The sequence below is a fragment of the Gopherus evgoodei genome, chromosome 2, assembly GCF_007399415.2.
Source record: "Gopherus evgoodei ecotype Sinaloan lineage chromosome 2, rGopEvg1_v1.p, whole genome shotgun sequence".
Classification (NCBI taxonomy): Eukaryota; Metazoa; Chordata; order Testudines; family Testudinidae; genus Gopherus; species Gopherus evgoodei.
This window is the reverse complement of record NC_044323.1, coordinates 227,647,238-227,672,826: the sequence shown is the minus strand read 5'-3', so window position 1 is coordinate 227,672,826 and position 25,589 is coordinate 227,647,238. Positions and strand designations below refer to the sequence as shown.

The 25,589-nt window shown below is 43.0% G+C and overlaps 1 protein-coding gene across 1 annotated transcript in view; it reads left to right on the top strand.

Moving 5' to 3' along the window:
• Positions 1-25,589, top strand: part of LOC115646794 (transmembrane protein 68-like) — a 66,049-nt gene that overhangs the window by 25,764 nt on the left and 14,696 nt on the right. Inside the window, exons 3-5 of the mRNA XM_030553111.1 lie at positions 11,143-11,336; positions 16,327-16,387; positions 16,827-16,966. Coding sequence (XP_030408971.1) covers positions 11,143-11,336; positions 16,327-16,387; positions 16,827-16,966 — 395 coding nt within the window. The remainder of the gene's footprint in view (positions 1-11,142; positions 11,337-16,326; positions 16,388-16,826; positions 16,967-25,589) is intronic.

Here is a 25,589-nt window from a genome sequence, read left to right as displayed (position 1 = left end):
GCCACCATCTTTTCAATCAATTATTGGAAAACTACTGCTTCCACAGATGGAGAATAAGCAGTAGTTTTTTAAGTCCTTTACTTGGTCTCATGTGTTCTCAGTAACATGCATAATACAGATCCAGCCAATAGAGCCAGCGTGACCAAGGCCATTCTGTCCAAGATTCAGTCATCAGATCCGATTCATACCCTTGACCATAATGTTGAAAGGATCTTGAGTCCCATATCTCTTGTTATGATCAGGCGGATGAGAAAGTGCCAATGGTACCAGCTGATCTGAACTGGATATTACTCAGATAATGGTTGTGATCTTGGATCTGATAGTGAGAGTAGAAGTGACAGCAGTGGATCTGATAGAACTGATCATAGAGATAATATATGCGGATATCCAAAGGGAAGTGGAACTGGAGGTGAAATCACCATTCTTCTCTTCTCTTATTCTCTGGAGGTAAGGAAAGACATGCTGAAGAAGAGCTCCTCTTATTTGTTCTTGATCTTTTTTGTGCATCTGAGATTGCTAAGGACTCAATGAGGGCTGGATCTGAGCCATTTCTGTGAGAGAATGAATAGGAGGATTGGAACCAGAATGTTGCACAAAAGTAGTTCTCGCTGGCTATAGTTGCACTCCATAAGCCGCAGGTTTAAGAAAAGCTTCCCAAGTACTTGAAACTGGCAAAGTATCTTGGTTATACACTGATTCCAAAGACTTTGATGCCTGTATCTTAGCTCTGCTTACAGAATTTTTATGTGCCATAATCTTATTCAGATTCGTAGACTCTGGATCTGATGCATTTTCCATTCTTTGAATAGTTCTGCTAACAGAGGTGGTTTCAATAGGTAGATTTCTCTCATCTTGTCTCAGATCTGCAGACCTGGAGACTTTCTTAGCCTCATTCTTCCTTTTCTCTGAAGGTGGCATAGCCAATGCTGCTGGAGTTGAAGATGCCCTCAGACTGGACAGAGGTGATTATGTTTCTCCTTATCTTTCTGATCTGAAGGACCTAGAGCTAAGGATGGTCTGGGCTTATCCCCTGGATCTGATGTCTTGTCAGATCCCAATTGAGCTGACAATGCCTCCTGAAGGAGTATGAGCAATCTATTCTGTCTCTCCTTCTTAGCTCTCGGAGTAAACGTGGTGCAGATTGAGCACCTTGATGGAGAATGTCTCTCTCTGAAGAATGTGCATCTGAGACCAGAAACATCTTCAGTAGGAGACACAATGTTTGAATCCAGGGTTCTTCTTCAGCTTCACCATTTGAATTTTTCCATTAAAATTTGTATTGTAAAACTAAACTATCCTACCTATGTAAACTAGAAACTAACTACAATCCTTAATTCTAACTTCAGAACTACTAAAGGGTTTTTAAAGCATCCGAGCAAAGGTCCAGAAAGGTTCAGGGTCCATCACTGCAAGCCGCAGGAAGGAATTGAGGTGGCTATGGATTGCCATGCCTCTTTGTATAGCCTGGCCCCTAGAATTTTCAGGAACACTGAAGCAGGGTCTGAGCACTGCTAGTTAGGTTCCATTATCAGAGTGGCTTGGCTGATGCACTTCATGAGTGGGAATATGCAGAAGTCACTGGGAGGAGAACTGTTCTTTCAGAGATTGGTTTCTTACTACACTGTACTTCTTTGGTGTATAAGGAATTATTTTATATAGTATATTTCTTTATTACTGTAAATTTATGGGTGAATGACCATACCTTTTAAAGTTTAAAGTTTCAAAAAAATTTCTAATCATTTCCCACCATAATTATGCTACCATTATTCTACTGGTAGCTGGAGGTTTGTTAATGCAATTCAAATTGGTTTGTTTGTCTCTATGCTATTCTCCTTAGAAGCTGTTTCAAAGAATAATCCCCACTTCCCATATTGCTCAGCATAGTGTGGATGATTCAGTTTTTGTATTCATTTAAAGTTAAACATCTTTGTAAGAAGCTTCTTTAAACCAACTGAAAATAGATTGAGGAATTCAACTTTAGTAATCTTTATTTCATTTGTAACCCAAAATCTCAGAGCTACATTTGTGAACTCAGAAAGACAAAAGGTAACAAAATTTCCCAATATACATCTGTAGTGTCAAAAATTCTTACTACCCTTAACATAATTATGTTATTGGAGCAATTTGGAAAAACAGAAAAATTTTTTAATCTTATTGGTCTCTTGGTGTTCTGATATATACCATGTTTCTCTGTGTTGCGACTCTTTGTCCCTTGTCCTCAGCCTACAAGAAGTTATAGTTTATAACCCACTCAAAAGTTCTTAGTTTCTCAGTAGGATAATGGTAACGTTAGGCTTATTTTTGGGTGTGGTGTATATATTCTGGGTAGGTAGCTGTGACTTTTTTTTAACTCATTCAAATTAAGTGAGGGTGTTAGCCAGGATTCTCTCAACCTAAAGCTCAGAGTAACTGTTCTCTTTGTGAGACAATGTCAGGAGCAAATCAGTGGGTGACACAGTGCATCCATCTGATTAAAGATTGACACAAAACCAAAGTGCTTTCATCCCAAATTACTATTTTATTAGAACTCAGGGACAAATATTTGCAAAATATTAACACGCCCCCAAATAATAGTGACCCATGGTCTGAAGGGGTCTCAAGTGATCAAATGACAAGGTTCAAGTGGCCAATTGAGTGCCTGTCACTTTGGATTTCAAGAGATGTCCAGAAGGTCAAATCCATATTCATCAGACCTATCTACCCCTTTTAGGTTAGCAACTACTATAATTATATCAACAACATGTCAATCAAAGAAAAAACATTAAGCAAGCACGTTTTAAGCTGTTAGTCCTGCAGCTGTCTTTCCACACAACAACAGTCCAAAGATATAGCTAGACTTCCTGGTTTTTTAAGACACAATTTCAGCATTTTCAAAGAAAGCTTTAACAGGAAGGCAAGCAGGGTCATGCCCAACTCTCGTGGTCACTCAGCTGCCACCATCCAGCTCATTTAGTTATGCTAAGGCTGCTACAAAGGCCTACTGACTAGCTTTAGCTATTTTTAGCAATAAGCACATTAATTGATATTCCAGTTACTGGCAATGGCCTAAAAACATTAGGCATTCTGCTGGTTGTCAAAATGTCCCCTAACAAAGGGAGCACACAGGAAAGGGCTGTTTAGTTTCAAGCTGTACATTTATAAAACAATTCTGATTTCCAAGTGAGCCTCAGGCAAAGTCTCAGAAGTTTTTAATGTAAAAGTGAGAAAAACTATGGACCAAATTCTGCAGTCACTGAAGTCAGAATTTAGCCTTAAATTTGTATCCATCAATAGATGCAGTAGTAGTAACTGAAAAATACAAAGACCTTTCAGCACAGTCATGTCATCCTTCAGTAACTTCCTTGGTTTTATTCTATCTACTTTGTCTGTTCTTTGTCTGGATAATTCCATTTATTCTGGGGCTGCTGAAGCAGGGTGAGCTGGAGCCTGGGATGGTTTTAGGGAGAAAACAAAAAAGGTGAAAAACAAACAACAGGGGAAGAGCAGATGGCAGCTTCCTTCCTGGAGTGCTGCTGCAAGCAGGCTAAACAGACAGCGGTGGACACGGCTGGTGGCATCTGGAGGGAAGTTGGCCAGCAGTGGGAGAGAGGCAAGTAGTGAGTGAGGCAGCAATCAGCACAGGAAAGAAGAGATGCACTAAGTGGAGAGCCAGTGGATACGGACCTCAGTGGCCCAGGTGTGTCTTTGAAGGGGTGCCAGGAACAAAGCTGAAATGGAATAAGGCCAATTCAGGAGGGACAGGAAAGACAGAGATACTAGGAAAGTAGGGATAACCACAAAAGGAACAGTAGCTAGGAAAAGGAAAGACAGCGGTGTAAGGGGAAAAGAGAAAATGTTAAAGGAAAAACAGTAGAGCTAAACAAGAGGAAAAATAGCAAAGGAGTCTCTAAGTAATCTAAGAAATTATTAGAAAAACATTGTTAGAAAATGCTGAGAAAAGTAAAGTAAATGAAATGCAAAGGAAATAAGCTGTAATAAAAGAGAAACTGTAATTAAAGAGAAACAGACTAAAAAAAATATGGAGGAAGTGAGCTGTAAGTAAGGACTGTAAAACAAAACATCCAGACAGAATCTTAAGGTGTACAGAGTGACGTGACAGGATTAGAGAAATTGCCAGAGAGGAAAGGGACTGTAAGCCGGAACGTAACAGAGAGATAATCAATCTTCTTCTGTCAAGAAGCCAACACATCACATCAAGGAACACATGCCTTTATTTAAGCTGGACTCAAAACAGTAAACAAAGATTACACAAGAGGATTGCTCAAGATATAATTAAGCGTCCTGTCATAGGTCTCACCCCACTCTGAACTTTAGAGCACAGATGTGAGGACCTGCATGGACACTTCTAAGCTTAATTACCTGCTTAGATCTGGTCTCACTGCCACAATCCAGATTTCTGAATACCTGGAACACTCTCTTTCCCCCCAGAACCTTCCTCTCCCTGGGTAGCCTTGAGAGACTCCTCCACCAATTCCCTGGTGAGTCCAGATCCAATTCCCTTGGATCTCAAAAACAAGGAAGAATTACTCCTTTCCCCCTCCTTTTTCCCCCCACCAATCCCTGGTGAGTCCAGATCCAATTCCTTTGGATCTAAAAAACAGGGAAAAATCAATCAGGTTCTTAAAAAGAAGGCTTTTAATTAAAGAAAAGAAAGGTAAAAGAAAGAAAAAAAACCCTGGGAGACAGCAAACCAGCTAATCTCACAGACAAAAGATAGAAAACACAGAATGTTCCCCTGGGCAAAAACCTTAATACACACAAGAATACCCAATTTGATAATTCCCCTAATTGCACCAAGACAAATTACAAAAGAAAAACATAAACTTATGTATTCCTTTCTAAAACTTACTACTCTTATAAGAGGCTGGTTTCTTAATCTTTTTCACTCTGGCTGAGACTGAAACTGACTAAACAAAGGAAACTTCCCTCCTTCCTTTTGAAACATCTTGTTCCCCCATTGGTTCCTCTGGTCAGGTGTCGGCTAGGCTACATGAACTTCTTAACCCTTTATAGGTAAAAGAGGCATTAACCCTTAACTATCTGTTTATGACACACACCCCAAATCTCAGACTGTGTTGAACCACACTGGTGGTGATTTCTTCCTAGAACTTTAGATTAATAAAACACATGCACCTTTATATATACTACTAATTATGTAAAACTACAAGATTTTTCACATTTCAAGGACAATTTTAACCAGTTAACTCTGGGAAACTTTCACGGGAGAGTGCATCAGCTATTTTGTTAGAAGCTCCTGAAATGTGTTGAATTTCAAAATCAAAATCTTGGAGAGCTAAACTCCATCGAAGCAGTTTTTTGTTGTTTCCCTTGGCAGTATGAAGTCACTTTGGCGCAGCATGGTCGGTTTGTAGCTGAAAACGCCGTCCCCAAACGTATGGGCTTAGCTTTTCCAGGGCATACACAATGGCGCAGCATTCTTTTTCACTGATTGACCAGTGGCTTTCCCTCTCAGACAGTTTCTTGCTGAGAAACATGACAGGATGGAATTCTTGATCCGGTCCTTCCTGCATTAAAACTGCTCCTACACCATGCTCAGATGCATCTGTGGTTACTAGAAATAGTTTGTCAAAGTCTGGGGCCCTTAGCACAGGGTCAGACGTGAGTGTTGCCTTAAGCTGGTTAAAGACCTTCTGACACTCATCAGTCCACTTAACTGTATTTGATTGTGTCTTTCTGGTCAAGTCTGTCCGTGGGGCAGTGATTTGGCTGTAGTGTGGTACAAATCACCTGTAATATTCGGCCAAGCCTAAGAACAATTGGACCTGTTTCTTTGACTTGGGGATAGGCCACTTTTGGATAGCATCCACTTTGGCCTGTAGGGGGTTTATAGTGCTGTCCAAGGTGTTACTGGTGTCCAAGGTAAGTCACTTTGTTGTGGCCTATTTGACACTTTTTAGCCTTAACAGTTAGTCCTGCCTGCCTGCCTGATGCACTCGAAGACTTTTTCCAGGTGTTCTGCCCATGAATCAGAAAAAATGGCCACATCACTGAGGTAGGCAACTGCAGATTCTCCCAATCCCACTAGAAGACCATCTACAAGTCTTTGAAAGGTGGCAGATGCATTTCGCAGTCCGAAAGGGAGCACATTAAATTCATACACCCCTGCATGGGTGATGAAGGCTTACCTTCCTTGGCAGGTTCATCCAGTGATACTTGCCAGTACCCCTTGGTTAAGTCTAAGGTAGAGATGAATTGGGCATGTCCCAATTTCTCCAATAGCTCATCAGTGCATGGCATTGGATAGTTGTTGGGACGAGTTACCGCATTTAGCTTACAGTAGTTCACGCAAAAGCGTATTTCCCCGTCTGGTTTGGGAACTAGAACCACTGGAGATGCCCATGCAATGTTAGAAGGGCAGATTATACCCATCTATAGCATGTCCTGGATCTCTCATTTTATAGCAGTTTGGGCATGAGGTGACACCTGGTAGGGTGGGGTCCTAATTGGGTGAGCATTACCTATGTCAATGGAGTGGTATGCCCATTCAGTCCGTCCTGGGGTGGCTGAGAACATTGGTGTGAAGCTAGTGCACAGCTCCTTGATCTGCTGTCGCTGCAGACATCTAAGGGTTGTGGAGAGGTTTACCTCTTCCACGCCACCGTCACTTTTTCTGTCGTAGTAGACACCTTCAGGCCACTCCGCCTCATCTGTTCTCTGGGCTGTAAACTGGGACACCTTTAATTCTCTGGAATAAAAGGGCTTGAGAAAATTAACTTGGTATACCTTAGACTTTATGTTGGAGGTGGGGGATGCTATGAGATAGATAACAGCTCCTAGGCGCTCCTAGACCGTGAATGGTCCTTCCCACAACGCTTCCATTTTATGGGCCTGGAGCGCCTTTAAGACCATTACTTGATCTCCTACTTTGAAGGACTGTTCTTTGGAATGTTTATCATACCAGGTCTTTTGCTCTTCCTGAGCGTCCTTTAGGTTTTCTTTAGCAAGGGCTAAAGAGTGTCGGAGGGTGCTTTGTAGGTTGCTTAAAAGTCTAGAATGTTAGTTCCTGGAGAAGGCGTAAACCCCTCCCATTGCTGCTTCACCAACTGTAATGGCCCCTTAACCTTGTGGCCATACACAAGTTCAAACAGTGAAAACCCTAAACTGGGATGTGGTACAGCCCTGTAGACAAAAAGCAACTGCTGCAACATTAGGTCCCAATCATTGGAGTGTTAATTTATGATTTTACATATCATGGCTCCCAAAGTTCCATTAAACCTTTCCACAAGGTCATTGGTTTGATGGTGGTAAGGGGTGGCAACCAAGTGATTCACCCCATGAGTTTCCCACAGGTTTTTCATGGTCCCTGCCAGGAAATTAGTTCCCAAATTGGTAAGGATGTCGGAGGGCCAACCTACCCTGGCAAAAATGTCTGCTAATGCCTGGCACACACTTTTAGCCCTGGTGTTGCTTAGAGCTAATGCTTCCAGCCATCGGTTAGCAAAATCCATGAAAGTCAGTATGTTCTGCTTTCCTCTGGGGGTCTTCTTTGGACAGAATATCCACAGCTACTCGCTGAAATGGGACCTCAATTATGGGGAGGGGCTGGAGAGGGGCTTTGATCTGGTCTTGGGGCTTTCCCACTTGTTGGCACACCTCACAAGACCGAACATAGTTAGCAATGTTCTTGCCCATTCCCTCCCAGTGGAAGGACTTCCCCAAATGGTCTTTGGTTCTGTTCACCCCAGAATGGCCACTGGGATGATCATGAGCTAAGCTCAAGAGCTTTACCCAGTACTTAGTTTGAACTACCAACTGTCTTTGAGGACGCCAGTCTTCCTGGTGTCTACCAGAAAGAGTTTCCTAGTATAAAAGTCCTTCTACAACAAACCGGGATTGGTTAGAAGAGCTGAGAGGCGGTGGGGTGCTCCGTGCCACCACCCAAGCTTTCTGAAGGCTGTCACCTGCTTCCTGCTCAGCCTGGAACTGTTCCTTTGATGCTGGAGACACCAGTTCCTCCTTGGACTATGGACTTGGGCTTGGTCCCTCTGGAAGCGATGTAGGTGAGGGCGTTGTTTTCATTGATTGTGAACCGCTCTCCGCTGGTTCACTATGTGATATTTCAGGCTCTGGCTGAGCATCTTGGGTAGGGTTATCTGCTGCTTCTGCCAGTTCAGGCCTGCTGGTGCCCTCTGACATTGGAGTTGTAGATGGGTTTGCAAGCGCTGGAGTCAGTGATGGCAACAGTTCTGGTGCTGGTTGCTTTGCCAGTTCCAGTTCTGGGACTGGATTCACTGCAGCTGTAGCATTCATGGGTAGAAGATCCGATTCCACCATCTCTGTCTGGGTCTCTGGTAACATAGACGGGGCCCTGGTGGACGGCTTAGGAACAGGGCTGGGTATGGAAGCTTGCTTGGCCTGGTTGCATGTGACCATTCCTACCCTCTTGGCTAGCTTCACCTGGTTGGCCAAGTCTTCCCCCAGTATCATGGGGATAGGATAATTGTTACAGACTGCAAAAGTCCACATTCCTGACCAGCCCTTGTACTGGACAGGCAACTCAGCTGTAGGCAAGTTTAAAGATTTTGACATGAATGGGTGAATTGTCACTTGGGCCTCTGGGTTGATGAATTGGGGATCCACTAAGGACTGGTGGATAGCTGACACTTGTGCCCCAGTGTCCTGCCACGCGATAACCTTCTGTCTGCCCACTCTCAAGGTTTCCCTTTGCTCTGAGGGTATTTGAGAGGCATCTGGGCCTGGGAATCTTTGGTGTGATTATGGTGTAATGAACTGTAATCGGTTGGGGTTCTTGGGGCAGTGGGCCTTTATATGTCCCAGTTCATTACATTTAAAACATCGCCTAGGTGACTGGTCACTGGGCCGAGGAGGGTTGCTGGAGACTGGTGAGGTGGGACAATAAAGTGTCTGGGGCTTTCCTTGGGTTGTAGGTGGGGTCTTAGGTTGCCCCCGGTGATAGGGTTTGGTTTCAGTTTGCCCCTTCTGATATTCGCTCCAACTGCTAGTAGTTTTTTTCTTTTCTGCCACTTCCACCCATTTGGCTTCAATCTCCCCTGCCTCAGTTACAGTTTTGGGCTTCCAATCTAGGCTGTACCTTTCTATTTCCTCAGGAACATCCTCTAAGAACTGCTCCATTTGCATTAGGAAGGACATATCTTCCAGAGATTTAACACTTGCTCCTGATATCCAGGCATCCCAATTCTTTCCAATGTGGTAAGTGTGTCGGGTAAATGACACATCTGGTTTCCACCTTAGGGCTCTGGACCGCCAACAGGCATGCTCAGGTGTTAGCCCCATTCTGATTCTGGCCTTGGTTTGAAAAAGTTTGTAATTGTTCATGTGTTCCTTAGGCATTTCAGCCGCCACCTCTGCTAAAGGTCCACTGAGCTGTGGCCTCAGCTCTATCATGTACTGGTCTGTAGAGATGCTGTACCCAAGGCAGGCCCTTTTGAAATTTTCTAAGAAGGCCTCAGTATCATCGCCTGCCTTGTAGGTGGGGAATTTTCTGGGATGGGAAGCAGTACCTGGAGAAGGGTTGTTAGGGTTGGCTGGTAAATCCTGCTTAGCCCTTGCTAACTCCAGTGCCTGCTTCTGGGCCTCCCTCTGGATCTCCATAGCCCTCTGGTGGTCAGCCTCTTTGGTTTTCTCTTCTCTTTCTCTCCCTTTTTCTTTCACCTCCATCTCTTTTTCTTTCTTCTCCATAGCTCTTTTGTGGGCAGCCTCATCTCTAGCCATCTGTCTGTCATGTTCCTTTTGGCTCTCCTCAGCCTGGAATTTAGCAAATTCTAGGTCCTGTTGCATAGTTTTTTTTCCTTTGCTTGACATTTTTCCCTGCTCTGCCTGAGCTATCTTTGTTTGAGAGGTTAAAAAAAAACCTTGTTAGAAAAACTTTTCTCTGTTTGCCTTCTGGGTATCTCTCCTTCACTGCTTCTCCAGCATCTCAAAGGAGGAAAAAAACAATCTGGCTAGGTTCCTTTAAAATCCCTCCCCTGCTCACCATGTCATAGGTCTCACCCCCACTCTGAACTTTAGAGTACAGATGTGGGGACCTGCATAGACACTTCTGAGCTTAATTACCAACTTTGAACTGGTCTTGCTGCCACCATCCAGATATCTGAGTACCAGGAACACTCTCTTTCCCTCTAAAATCTTCCCCTCCCTGGGTAGCCTTGAGAGACTCCTCCACCAATTCCCTGGTGAGTCCAGATCCAATTCCCTTGGATCTAAAAAACAGGGAAAAAATCAATCAGGTTCTTAAAAAGAAGGCTTTTAATTAAAGAAAAGAAAGGGGAAAAAAAAATCTCTGGGAGACAGCATACCAGCTAATCTCACAGACAATAGATTATTATTCCTTTCTAAAATTTACTATTCTGATAAGAGGCTGGTTTCTTGATCTTTTTCACTCTGGCTGAAACTGAAACTGACTAAACAAAGGAAACTTCCTTCCTTCCTTTTGAAACATCTTGTTCCCCCCATTGGTTCCTCTGGTCAGAGGTCAGCTAGGCTAGGTGAACTTCTTAACCCTTTACAGGTAAAAGAGGCATTAACCCTTAACTATCTGTTTATGACACATCCTGAGAACCTTTCCTCCATACTCCGGGCTTCCACAGGCTGAAAACTGAGAAATTGAAAAGTGAACTTATAACAGTGGGGTTTATGTTCCAGTGCGTTGTATTTTCTAATTCAAAATTCTGCTATTTCATAAATGTAAATTATTACCTATACATTTAATTATGTTTCATTAAGATAATAGTAGTTAATATACAGGTAGATAACAGTAATAGTTTATGGCGTAAGCCCAAGAAGTTCCTGCTAAAACAACTAACTCTGATTTACTAGTGATTATTTCCCACTTAACTGATTTCTCCTTTATCCCAGCTGATTGAGATAAAACATAATTTGGCCTCTAAATTGCCTCTGCCTCTCTTCATTGCTCTGATTCAGTGCACAGAATGATCCACTCCATTGAGTTCGTTATACTGATTATGACATCCAGTTTTATCAGATATGTAATATGTAGCCACAGTTAAAAATGCTGGAGACGTGTATGTGTGTGTGTATGTGTGTGAGAGAGAGTGTTTGGTTGGATTTAATTTTCAATATGTGAATTATGTAATGAGTTTAATGTACCATAATGATCTGTACTGTTTTTGTTTATTGCAGGCCTACAACTGTATCTTAAACTGCTTCCTGCAGTGTATGGAGGGAGAGAACAATGTGTTGAAATTCTGAAGAAAGGCAACTTACTGGGTGTTGCACCAGGTGGAGCTCGAGAATCATTCTTTAGTGATGAAAACTACGGTATCTTGTGGGGTAATCGTAAAGGTTTTGCTCAAGTGGCCATAGATGCAAAAGTGGTGAGTGGTCTCCTGCGTGTGTGATGTAAATGTGTAGTCCATTGATTGTTGTGTATTATATGGCCCTCTCTTTGCCGGAGTAAAAAGGATGCAAGTCTCTCATAGCCTCTAGCTACAGGGCCTGGTCTGACAGGATGCCTAGGACTATGAGTCACCTTGTTATCTCCCTGTCTCGAGCTAGAGGAAGAATTGCTTGTGCTTAACTGGGTTTCAGATCCCTTACACCACCAGTCTGCTAGTCACCCAAAAACTCTCCTCAGGGCAATGGGAGCCCTCACTTTGGTTCGCATCCCAGTTACAAAGCTCTTTTGAAGCATTCCCCTGTGATATCCAGCTCCTGTCACTAGCTGTTGACAGTAATACCTGGTTTGATATCATCAAGAGAACACTGTACATGCCAACTTGTTTGAGTCAAGTGAGGATTGGCTCCTACATAACATCACAGCACTGAGATATATTTATAATGAAAACAATCATAAGTTTATTAGCGAAGATTTCAGAGAGAGTGAGTAAGGATAATGATGGAAACAGAAAGGTTACATATAAAACAAAATCCCTATATACTTTCTAGAGACTAAACTTAACTTTAACAGGCTAACCATCTGTCTAAAACCAGTCATTTCTCACCTAAATGTCCTTTACAGTGCTCCAACTATGGCAGGTTGGGATCTCATTTTCATGAATGTAATCATACTGCCCAATTATATCCTCAGATGCAGGAAAAAGAGGTGTCCTTTTGCTTCTCCTTATATCTTTCCAAATCCATTGCTTGTCCCCAGAGTATGGATAATCTCTGTTTTTCTCCAAGGTTTATTCCCTGGTGTGCTGACTTCATGTTAACTTCACAGCCTTATGTTGACTTGGTATGCAAACAGAGATTCCATTGTGTTGTTTCTAGGGATATCAATGAATTGCAGTACACTGATGTGATAAACTAAAAAAAAATTAATCACAATTAAAAAAATTAAGCATGATTAATCACAGTTTTAATCGTACAGTTAAACAATAGAACACCAATTGAGATTTATTAAACATTTTTGGATGTTTTTCTACATTTTCAAATATATTGATTTCAATTACAACACAAAATACAAAGTGTATAGTGCTCACTTTAAATTAAAATTTATTACAAATATTTGAATTGTAAAAACCAAAATAAATATTTTTCAAGTCACCTCATACAAATACCAGAGTGCAATCTCTTTATCGTGAAAGTGCAATTTACAAATGTAGATTTTTTTTTGTCACATAACTGCACTCAAAAACAAAACAATGGAGAACTTCAGAGCCTACAAGTCCACTCAGTTCTACTTATTGTTCAGCCAATCTCTAAGAGAAACAAGTTGTTTACAGTTATGGGAGATAATGCTGCCCCCTTCTTATTTACAATGTCACCTGAAAGTGAGAACAACCATTTGCATGCCACTTTTGTAGCTGTTGTTGCATGGTATTTACATTCCAGATATGCTAAACATTCATATGCCCTTTCATGCTTTGGCCACCATTCCAGAGGACATGCTTCCGTGCCAATGATGCATGTTAAAAAAAATGCATTAATTAACTTAGTGATTGAGTTCCTTGGGGGAGAATGTAATGTCTCCCACATTTTTACCCACATTCTGCCATATATTTCATGTTATAGCAGTCTTGAATGATGACCCAGCACATGTTGTTACTTTTAAGAACACTTTCACTGCAGATTTGACAAGCCACAAAGAATGTACCAATGTGAGATTTCTAAAGATAGCTACTGCACTCAACTGAAGGTTTAAGAATCTGAAGTGCCTTCCAAACTCTGAGAGAGACGAGGTGTGGAGCATGCTTTCAGAAGTCTTAAAAGAGCAACACTTTGATGCGGAAACTACAGAACCTGAGCCACCAAAAAAGAAAATCAACCTTCTGCTGGTAGCATCTGACTCTCATGATGAAAAGGAATGCACGTCAGTCTGCACTGCTTTGAATCGTTATCGAGCGGAACCCATCATCAGCATGGATGCATGTCCTCTGGACTGGTGGTTGCAGCATGAAGGGACCTATGATTCTTTAGTGCAGGGATGGCCAAACTGTGGCTGGTGAGCCACATGTGGCTCTTTTACCATTAAAGTGCGGCTTGCAAGCCCTTCATGCAGCCCCCCTTTCTCCATCTATCAGACTGGGAGGGTGGAGCTCAGGACCTCTGCCTTGCAGGGGGGTGGTGAGGTAAGCAGTTCTGTCCAGCCTGGAAGGGCGTCTAGGGGCTTCAGCCCTGCGGGATGCACCGTCTCCCGGCACGTGTGCCCTGGTTCTCAAACTTCTGAAGATTGTTGTATGCAGCTCGGAGAACCAGTAAATTTGGCCACCCCTGCATTAGCGCATCTGGCACATAAATATCTTGCGACGCTAGCTACAAGAGTGCCATGTGAATGCCTGTTCTCACTTTCAGGTGACATTGTAAACAAGAAGCTGGCAGCATTATCTCCTGCAACAGTAAACAAACTAGTTTGTCTGAGCGATTAGCTGAACAAGAAGTGGGACTGAGTGGACTTGTAGTCTCTAAAGTTTCACATTATTTTATTTTTGAGTGCATTTTTTTGTATATAATTCTACATTTGTAAGTTCAACTTTTATAATAAAGAGATTGCACTAGAGTACTCGTATTTTGTGAACTGAAAAATTATATTTCTTTTGTTTTTTACAGTGCAAATATTTATAATAAAAAATGAAGTGAGCACCGTACACTTTGCACTCTGTATTGTAATTGACATCAATATATTTGAAAATGTAGAAAACATCCAAAAATATTTAAATAAATGGTATTCTATTGTTTAACAGCACTATTAATCATGCGATTAATCACAATTAATTATTTAATCATTTGACAGCCCTAATCAGAACCCCTTTAAACAAAAACCTACATTAAAACATGTAGTCTATTGTAATCCCACAACAATGTGAAGCTTCAGCGGAAGATATATTTTATAAACCAGATTATTGTATATAAAAGAAATATAATGGATCTCCCCCTAGAAAAGGAATAGTATTGATGAGAGACTTACTTTGTATGCTTCAAGCAGTGTTTCTCCAAGATTTCATGTTAGGATGTAGCTAGCCATTGAATAGCTTCAATGTGTGTCCCGAGGGCCCTATGTGATCCCAAATGGAGCATCTCATTCTGCAGTGGTCTGTGTATTTGAACTGTTATCTACATCAGAGTTTCCTATGCCACATTTCACAGGTCAGAGACAAAGCATACCTGCCAATAGTGGGGGGATGGAGTGAGGATGGTAGCTTCAGCAGATGTTACTGAGCATGCTCAGTCTGTGTGAACATGCTCAGTACAAGCCAAGCAGCAACTCTGGCAGGGCATGTGATCCCACATGCCTCCTCACTCATCGCCTCTGTCACACAGAACTGGTAAAGTGGGTGAGGTATCATCTTTTATTAGACCAACTTCTATAGGTGAGACAAACTTTTTAGCTATTAACAGATTTCTTCCTCAGGTCTAGGAAAGGTACTTAGAGAGTCACAGCTAAATACAAGATCAAACAGACAGAATATGTGCTAACTACTTATGCTAAACTAAGGAACCATTCAAGGTGAAGTGTCCCGTTAACATCCCTGTAGTCATAGGACAAAAAGGGGGCTAGTGGATTACAGATTGTTATAATAATAAAGACACTGGATTTATGGCTTAAGACAATGTTTTTTAGTGTTAAGCAAAGCTATGAATTTACATTCAATATTATGAAAAAAATAAAGAGCTTGAGTCAAATGTCAGCAGAGTAGAATGAAGAATTATTTTGATGCATGTTCGTTTACAATGTACAACAGTAGGCTTTCACAGGGATGTTGCACAAGACATACATTCACTGTTAAGGTGTGGTCTACACTATAACAAAATTTCAGAACCTCTGGTCTAATTTATGTCTCTGATAAACCTCTTGGGATAGGAACTAAGGGGGAAAAAAGCTTTGTATCATCCCATGTGGGTGACTGGCGCTCAATCTATAATAATAATAATGAAGGAGCTGTCACAACATAAGGTTTAGGAAGGCTATTTGCTTTGAGGTGATCTGATCTCAATGTGTGCTTCAGAGAGATGTTAACCTGCAACATTTGAGAGAAAAATAACCTGCAACATTTGAGAGAAAAATAATTTTCTGAAAAGTTACAACTTCTTAAAACTATTTTAAATATTAAAGGCATTAGAAAGTAAACATTCAATTAGGCAAGGGCATCCTTTCTTCTTTCCCCCTCCCCTGATATTTGCAAGAGTTTCATAATACAAATGAGACTCTTACACTGCATAGTTTGTGTAATTTTTCTATAGGACTTGTGCTGCATTTTAGTTTCTGCTTCCAAGATTTTGTTACCAAAATAATATCTATATCTGGATGTTTTTTTGTCTAACTCACTGGTATTCTGACTTCTTAGGCACTGAAAAAATATTGCTGAACAGGACTTCTGAAACTGATAATTCTGATATCTGTGGAATTATTTTTTCTTCTTCTAAGTATTATTCTGTCAGTGTTGTTTTATTGTTCATCGTGATGATAATGAATACATGTGATTTAAGAGACAGAGTCCTATGGCACCTTATAGACTAACATGACATGCGTCTGACAAAGTGGGTATTCACCCACAAAAGCTTATGCTCCAATACGTCTGTTAGTCTATAAGGTGCCACAAGACTCTGTCGCTTTTTACGGATCCAGACTAACATGGCTACCCTCTGATTCATGTGATTTAGGTTCTAAGAACCCTCAGAAAATGGAACCTCACCTGGAACATAACTAGCTGTAGTTTTACTGACAAACATGTGACTCCTTTTGAGTTTCTAGTCATGATAACTTATCTGTTTCATTTTGATTTAATGGGATGGTAAAGTTGACTATAACCACAATATAAAGATGCAAAATGACTCTATTCAAAGCTGATGCAAGATTTAAAAGAAAAAAATGAGGCTGAACTATTGTCCATAGTCTTACCACTTCTTTTCCTTATTTCTTAGCCCATCATCCCTTTGTTTACTCAGAATATTCGGGAAGTCTGTAGAACACTTCGAACATCATGTAAGATTTACTTCATATGTAGCTTTTCAAATTCATAGTTTTCTTTTATTCATATTTTCAAAATCAACTGTTTCTGGGAAATACTCATCTTGCGAATTTCTTTCTAAACTTTTGTTCTCTTCTAACTCTGGTAACTGTTTCTTGTGATGAAAACTCTTCTGGGTTATCTAATCTTAATGTGTATTTATTGGACTAGGTATTAATTGTGCTTTACATGGTGACACATCTTAAACTGGTACTTGGTATGCATGAGGTAATGGAAGCATAGATTATTATATTCAAGGTTATGTGCCCTGAATATTGTTTGACCTTCATGTTGCCTTTAACCAAATCACTTAAGGTTTGTTAGTTACAATCAGACACCATTTTGATTCAGGGACTCTGCCAGCTTCTAAGCTTATCTACTATCCTCCCCCCCCTTTTTTTTTTTAATTCACAGGGTTTATTAGGTGGTTGGATGAACATTTTCCATTGCAATTCGTTCCTGAATATGGAGGGTTCCCAGTCAAACTTCGTACATATATTGGAGATCCCATTCCCTATGATCCAAATATAACAGCTACGGAACTAGTTGAAAAGGTAAGTTGGCTCTTCTCTTTGAAACTTCAGGGAACCTACAGTCTTAGTTTAAATGATGTTAGTTCGGTGTGAAATATTTAACATCAAATCTGTGTCTACTGGTTTCTTATGAAGTAAAACTTTCTTACAGTACATTGGTCATCTTAAATAGTGTATTGTTATTCAATAACATATATCTGGCTAAAATATCATTTTCTTCAGTCCAGACACACTATCTTACACTGTTAAACTCCTCCACAGATTTGTGCATTGTTCTATCTCATCACTATCCTCCCTGGCCCTCTCCTTCAATACTTTATACCAGAGGTTTCTGGACTGTGTTCTGTGGATCACTTGCTGTTAGTCTGTGAAGAGCTGGCTGATCACAAGGTCCTGGCTGTGGACCTTGTTTCCAGATGGTAAACTGTCTCAAAAGGAACTAAAATACATTACATTATTTAAATTGAAGTAAATAAAGAACTTTTACAAATGTGCATGAAAGGCTCTAGTGCCCTAACACATAATTGATATTACAGCAAACCCCCAGCAGTATTAAAACAATCATTCAGAGAGGAAATCTGCCTTCCACCAACCTACAAAAGAGCTTTCCATGCATTCATAGTTCTATAGTATTATAGAATATCAGGATTGGAAGGGACCTCAGGAGGTCATCTAGTCCAATCCCCTGCTCAAAGCAGGACCAACACCAGCTAAATCATCTCAGCCAGGGCTTTGTCAAGCTGGGCCTTAAAAACCTCTAAGGATGGAGATTCCACCACCTCCCTAGGTAACCCATTCCAGTGCTTTACCACCCTCCTAGCCAGCCCTCTCCAAACCCCCCATCTAACAGATATTTGGCAGTGTGCCTAGAAGGTCACTAAATCTGTGCTGTTTTTGACTGATGGAGAGCAAGTTCTAAAGTCTTAAAGCCATCACAGAAAGCATCCTGCTATCCAAAACTCTCTGCCTTATAGTGAAAGGGATTCAGCTTGAGTGCCTCTGGTGACCACAGTTGTGGCACTATGGCTGGAGGAAAGAGGCTGGTTGGCCTTACCATGAGACGAACTGAGGCGGTCGCCTCAGGTGCCGGACTGTGGTGGGGGTGCCACTAGGACCCAGAGTGTAGGAAAGGGGTAGGCAACCTATGGCACGCATGCCGAAGGCGGCACATGAGCTGATTTTCAATGGCACTCACACTGCCCGGGTCCTGACCACCGGTCTGGGGGGCTCTGCATTTTAATTTAATTTTAAATGAAGCTTCTTAAACATTTTTAAAACCTTATTTACTTTACATACAACAATTGTTTAGTTATATATTATAGACTTATAGAAAGAGACCTTCTAAAAATGTTAAAATGTATTACTGGCACGCGGAACCTTAAATTAGAGTGAATAAATGAAAACTTGGCACACCACTTCTGAAAGGTTGCCAACCCCTGGTGTAGAAGATTGTATCTACTGCTGGTGCATATTTATTCTCTCTGCTCTAGATGCACAGAGATGGTGCAGTGCTGTGCAGGAGGAAGTAGGGCACAAGAGACATAACAGGCAGGCAGAAGAAAAGGTGAGAGGGAATAACAGAAAGCAGCAGGAGCTGCAGAGAGAGAGAGGAGGAGGAGCCTCTTATGTACCTCTCTAGCACCCCAGGAGCCTGGCTGATTAACACCAGCTTCTCAGGGAGCTTCCTGTTTCCTGCTGCTTTCCTGAACCCACTTGAGAAGGACAGACAGTCAACTGAAGTAGTAGGAGACAGTTAGGCCCTTAAGACACTGATATCTTCCCTCACTCAGGCCCTGTTACCAGCCTGCTTATTTGTCCCCTTCAATTGAGTTTGAGAGCCACTATAACTGGCACAGAACAGCAGCCATGAGTGAAAGAAGAAAACGCCCCACTGGGGCTGCATTCAGAAAAAGAAAGAAAGCAAAGGAAGCTTTTCTATCTAAGCAGGAAGGAGCTCTCCTGAGATACATAGACACAAATGTTCACGGTGAGCCTTCTGGCCCCAGTGAGGATGTGAGTAGTAGTTTGAGGGACTTCCTTGTACTGCATGGGCCACAGCAAGTGAAAAACTTCATACTCCCCAAAGACAATGAAAATAGAAGTTTCCATCCAACATATTATTGCCGTGAAATCCCCAATGGTGACAAAGTGGAGAGGCCATGGCTTATGTTCTCAAAAATCCAGAATACTGCATACTGTTTTTGTTGCAGACTCCTCCAGTCTAATGTTCCAGCCACATTGGGTTCTATAAGAACAAAGGACTGGAAAAATCTGGCAGAAATCTGGCATGCCATGAGAAGGCAGCAAATCACCTCAGAGCATTCCATAGGTGGAAGGAGCTTGAGATAAGACTAAAGTTAAAGGCCACCATAGATGATCAGCATCAAGAGAAGATTGCATCAGAGTCTCTTTACTGGCAAAATGTTCTGAAAAGGCTCATTGTCATTGTGAGAATGCTTGCTACCCAAAAGCTAGCACTGCATGGCACTTCACATCAGCTGTATGTGCCAAACAATGGAAACTTCCTTAAAATTGTGGATGGCTGAGTTTGATGCTGTACTCTGGGAGTATCAAAGAAGAGTCACCACCCAAGAAATGTACACACACCACTACCTTGGAAAAACAATTCAAAATGAGATCATACAGTTACTGGCAACAAAAGTCAAACAGAAGATTGTGGCAGATCTGAAGTCAGCAAGATATTACTGTTATTCTGGACTGCACATCTGACATCAGCCATACGGAACAAATGACTTTAATGGTGCATTTTGTAACAAAACCAGAACCTAGTGATAATGTCCCTGCAATGGTGACTGTCAGAGAGAACTTTGAATGTATTGACATCGATGATACAACAGGAGCAGATATGACAAATGTGCTTCTTAAAAAGCTGGAAGATACGGGAATTGCGATAGCTGACATGAGAGGACAGGGCTACGATAATGGTGCCAACATGAGAGGAAAGAACAGAGGAGTGAAGACATGGATCCGAGAGTTAAACCCTTGAACTTTTTTTGTCCCATGCAGTTCTCATTCATTGAACTTGGTGGTCAGTGATGCAGCATCAGCTTCTAGTGAGGGTGCTGAATTTTTAATGTAATTCAAAGCATCTATGTATTTTTCTCTGCATCAACTCACTGATGGCAAATTTTGAAGCAACATCTGGAAACATCCTCTGTGACACTGAAACCACTGAGTGCCTCACGATGGGAAAGCCTATCAAACACCAGATTGGGAAGATAGACGATGCCATACTTGCCATTATGGATGATAATGCTATGACAGGAACTGTTCATGGGAGAACAGTGGCAGAGGGAAATGGAATCACCAGAAACATACATAACTTCAAATTTCTGTGTGGCTTAGTATTGGGGCATGACATACTGTTTGAAATAAATATTGTAAGCAAGAGACTCCAAGGTGTTGACCTTGATATATCTGGAGAAGTAGAAAAACTGAACAAAGCAAAGTCATACCTACAGTCTTACTGGTCAGATGAGGGATTTCAAAATGTTCTGAAGAGTGCACAGAAGCTGGCAGAGGAACTTCACACTGAAGCTATTTTCCCACCCATTCAAGAATACAAGAGTCACTAAAGAAGAAGACATTTTGATTAGAAGGCACAGGATAATCCCATAAGAGACCCCAAACAGCAACTGAAAGTTGAATTATTTAACCAGGTGCTAGATTGTGCAATACAGTCAGTTGAAGAATGTTTCATGCAGCTCAAGGAACATAGCAGTATATTTGGGATGTTGTATGATATTCCAAAACTCCTCACTATACCAGAAGAAGACCTACACCAACAATGCAAGGCACTAGAGACAGTGTTGACACATGATGACATGCGCGATATTAATGCGAGTGATTTAGGTGATGAACTGAAAGTCCTTTCAAGATACATTTCAGCAGGATCAACTCCAAAGGCTGTTCTGGAATATATGTGTACAAATAAGATGACTATCCTCTTTCCAAATGCTTTTGGTGCTCTGCGCATACTTCTAACACTTCCTGTAACAGTTGCCAGTGGAGAACGCAGCTGCTCCAAGCTGAAGTTAACATCTATGCTCCACAATGACACAGGAGAGGCTGGTCGGCCTTGCAACCATCTCAATAGATCATGAGTTGGCCCAGACTGTGGACCTTCAGGAAGCAGTTCAAATCTTTGCACCAAAGAAGGCACAGAAAGCACCTCTTTGATTATTCAAACAGATAAAAATGCCAGTGTTTATGATGCAGACAAGAAAAGTTACATTAGCTGTTCAGGTGTTTGAAAGTTAAGTGTTACTTACAATTTTTGAACAAGGCATTGTAAATTGTTACTTTTCCTTTATTGGGGTAGGTAGCAGAGCAGTACCATGAGAGGAGCAGAACAGGAAGAAGGCAGAATTGAGACTTTTCAAAGTTTTGGCCCAAGCGAGGTGGTATGGGGGCATCATTTGAGCTCCCCGCCTCAGGTGTCAAAATGTTGTGGGCCGGCCCTGCTCAGGTAGGCAGGTTACAGGCTATTTAAGGCTTCCTAAGTCATAACTAATATTTTAAACTCCTCCTGGAGTTAGATAGCACCATTACACAGCCAATGCAGATCCCAGAGCACTTATGTCATGAGTTCCCAGAAAAATACTTCACTAAGACAGCTGCTGTGTTCTGCCCCAGTGTTACTCTCTGAATGCCTTCAACACATAATTCTATTTAGAGCACATTGTTATAGTTTAATACTGAGGTAACAAATGTGTAAGTGATGGTGAAGAGGTCTGCAAAGGACACAAGCTTCTGGACAGACAAAGAAGGTGAAAAACTGACTGGATTACTGCTGGGTTCACCTGAGAGTGAACACTTTTTACAAAGTGATCACGCTATATCTGACCTATCAGTCTTCATCCTCAAAGGAAGCCTGCATAACGTCTTCAAAAGACAAGCCTGGGAGCTTCAGTTCAGAACTTTGCTAGACATAAAATCATGGATTGAAAAGAGAGATTTGATTTATGGCTCATTACAACAATCTACAATCCACTAATAACTCCCCACCCTCAGCTGCTTTTCCCCTCATCCTTTCTTTCCTCCCTATGACTGTTAACAGACCACTTCACCTTGAATGGTTCCTTGAAAAAGACGGTTACTCACCTTTGTAACTGTTCTTCGAGATGTGTTGCTCATATCCATTCCAATTAGGTGTGCGCACGCCGCGTGCACATTCGTCAGAAGATTTTCTACCCTAGCAACACCCGGAAGGTCAGCTGGGCACCCCCTGGCATGCACGTGGCACGCGTCACTATGGCACCGAATATATACCCCTGCCGACCCGTCCGCTCCTCAATTTCTTCTTGCCGGCTACTCCGACAGTGGGGAAGGAGAGCGGGTTTTGGAATGGATACGAGCAACACATCTCGAAGAACAACAGTTACAAAGGTGAGTAACCATCTTTTCTTCTTCGAGTGCTTGCTCATATCTATTCCAATGAGGTGAATCCCAAGCCTTACCTAGGCGGTGCGGTCGGAGTGAGAAACTGCAGAATGCAAAACTGCTAAGCCGAAGGCTGCATCGTCTCTGGATTGTTGCACCAGGGCATAATGGGAAGTAAAGGTGTGTACTGAAGACCATGTAGCTGCTCGTCATATCTCCTGAATAGGTACTCGAGCTAAGAAGGCGGCCGACGAGGCCTGGGCCCTGGTAGAATGTGCAGTAATATGACCCGGAGAGGTATGAGCTAGTTCGTAGCAAGTGCAGATGCACACGGTTACCCAGGATGAAATCCTCTGAGAAGAGACGGGCTGACCTTTCATCTGGTCCGCCACTGCAACAAAGAGTTGGGGTGTTTTGCGGAAGGGCCTCGTATGGTCAATATAGAAGGCGAGCGCCCTACGGATGTCGAGCGAATGTAACTGCTGCTCCCTACGAGATGTATGCGGTTTGGGAAAGAAGACCGGTAGGAATATGTCCTGGTTGAGATGAAAGGCCAAGACTACTTTAGGGAGGAATGCCGGATGTGGGTGTAGCTGCACCTTGTCCTTGTGGAACACCGTGTATGGTGGGTCCACCATCAGAGCCCGAAGCTCAGAGACTCTCCTAGCCGATGTAATGGCTACAAGGAAGGCTGTTTTCCATGACAAATATAGAAGTGAGCAGGTTGCCAATGGCTCGAACGGGGGGGACGCAAGTCTCGTCAGAACTAAATTTAGGTCCCAGGAAGGGGCGGGGCATCGTACTAGGGGGTATAGACACTCCAGGCCTTTGAGGAACCTCAAGACCATAGGGTGGGAGAAGACAGAGTAAGTACCTTCCCCGGGGTGGAAAGTAGAAATAGCCACCAAATGCACTCACAGAGATGAGATAGCGAGGCCTTGTTGTTTTAGATACCAGAGGTAGTCCAAAATACTGGGGATAGGAACCTCCGTATGTGCAACATTCTGCGTGTGACACCAGCAAGAAAACCGTTTCCACTTGGCTAAGTAAATAGACCATGTAAAAGGTTTCCTGCTACCCAGGAGTATCTCTTGCACCGGGGCAGAGCAGTGTAATTCCGATTGGGTTAGCCATGCAGGAGCCACGCTGTTAGATGGAGGGATTGCAGGTCTGGGTGGAGAAGCCTGCCATGGTCCTGCGTTATCAGATCCTGATGAAGGGGCAGGGAGATTGGGTTGGCTATTGAGTGGTCCAGCAACGTGGTGTACCAGTGTTGTCGGGGCCACGCAGGGGCGATCAGGATCAGTCGAGCCCTCTCCCTGCAAAGCTTTACGAGAAACCTGTGCACCATCGGGAAAGGTGTAAAGCAGGTGGTTCGCCCAAGAGATTAGGAAGGTGTCCAATATTGAGCTCAGGGTGAGACCCTGGAAGGAGCAAAACCTCTGACACTTCCTGTTGTTGCGGGAAGCGAAGAGGTCTATGTGGGGAAAGCCCCACTTCTGGAAGATGGAATGTACAATATCCGGGTGAAGCGACCACTCGTGGGAGAGAAAGGATCTGCTGAGATGGTCTGCCAGAGAGATCCGGACCCCTGGCAGGAAGGACGCTACAAGGTCTATAGAGTGGGCTATACAAAATTCCTCCAGTTGGATCGCCTCCTGACAAAGGGGGGAGGATTGAGTCCCTCCCTCCTTCTTTATGTAGTGCATTGCTGTTGTGTTGTCCGTGAGTACTAGAACACAACGGCCCTGCAGATGATGTTGGAATGTCTGGCATGCGAGGCGAACTGCTCTCAGCTCCCGGACGTTTATGTGCAACGCTAGCTCTTGAGATGACCAGAGGCCTTGCGTGCGACGATGGCCTAGGTGTGCCCCCCAGCCGAGAGACGACGTGTCCATCGTTAGGGATACTGAGGGCTATCTCGGTTGGAACGGCATCCCTGCACACACCAGGGAAGGTGTTAGCCACCAGTTGAGGGAGCCTAAGACGCTCTGAGGAACGGTGACGACCATGTCTATGGCGTCCCTGCCCGGGCGGTAAACTGAGGCGAGCCAGGTTTGAAGAGGAAGCAGGCGTAGTTTGGCGTGCTTGGTTACAAAAGTGCATGCGGCCATGTGACTGAGAAGGCTGAGGCAGGTGCGGGCCGAGGTCATCGGAAAAGTTTGGAGGCTCTCTATGATAAAAACTAGTGCCCGAAACCGGGGTAGTGGAAGGCAGGCTGTTGCGAGTGTGGAGTCTAGAATGGCCCCGATGAATTCTATTCTTTGAGTGGGCACTAGAGTAGACTTCTCTAGATTGATCATCAGGCCCAACAGCTCAAATAGGTCCGTGATGATAGCAACATGCCTGGTGACTTGAGCCTCGGAGGTCCCGCAAATAAGCCAGTCATCTAGGTAAGGAAAGACGTGTATTCGCCGATGACGGAGGAAGGCGGTCACTACAGCCATGCACTTTGTAAACACGCGCGGGGCGGTAGAGAGGCCAAACGGAAGGACCGCAAATTGAAAATGTTGATTGCGCACCATAAACTGTAGTACCGTCTGTGCAGAGGGTAAATGGCGATGTGAAAGTATGCATCCTTCATGTCGAGAGCAGCGTACCAAGGTACTAAGCCACACAGAAATTTGAAGTTATGTATGTTTCTGGTGATTCCATTTCCCTCTGCCACTGTTCTCCCATGAACAGTTCCTGTCATAGCATTATCATCCATAATGGCAAGTATGGCATTGTCTATCTTCCCAATCTGGTGTTTGATAGGCTTTCCCATCGTGAGGCACTCAGTGGTTTCAGTGTCACAGAGGATGTTTCCATCCGGGATCCAAGGATGGGATGATGGTCCCCAGGGACACCATGCGGAACTTCAACTTCTTCAGAAAGGAGACCCCCTTTCGCCTTGGGGATTAGGAAATATCGGGAGTAAAATCCCTTGCCCCTGAACTCCTCTGGCACTTCCTCTATAGCTCCAATGGAGAGGAAGCGTACGAACCTCTTGCCAGAGGAATTGCTCGTGAGAGGGGTCCCTGAAGAGGGATGGGAAGGGAGGGTGGGAGGAAGGCGGCGAAATAAATTGGAGGTGGTATCCAAATTCCACCGTGCGTAGGACCCAACGATCTGAGGTTAATTGGGCCCACGTGGGGAAGAAGGAGGAAATGCAGTTGGAAAACTGAAGGGGATCCTGGGGAAGAGCTGGTGCTCTGCTCTTGGGCGCACCTTCAAAAGTTCAGTTTTGGTCCTGCTGATG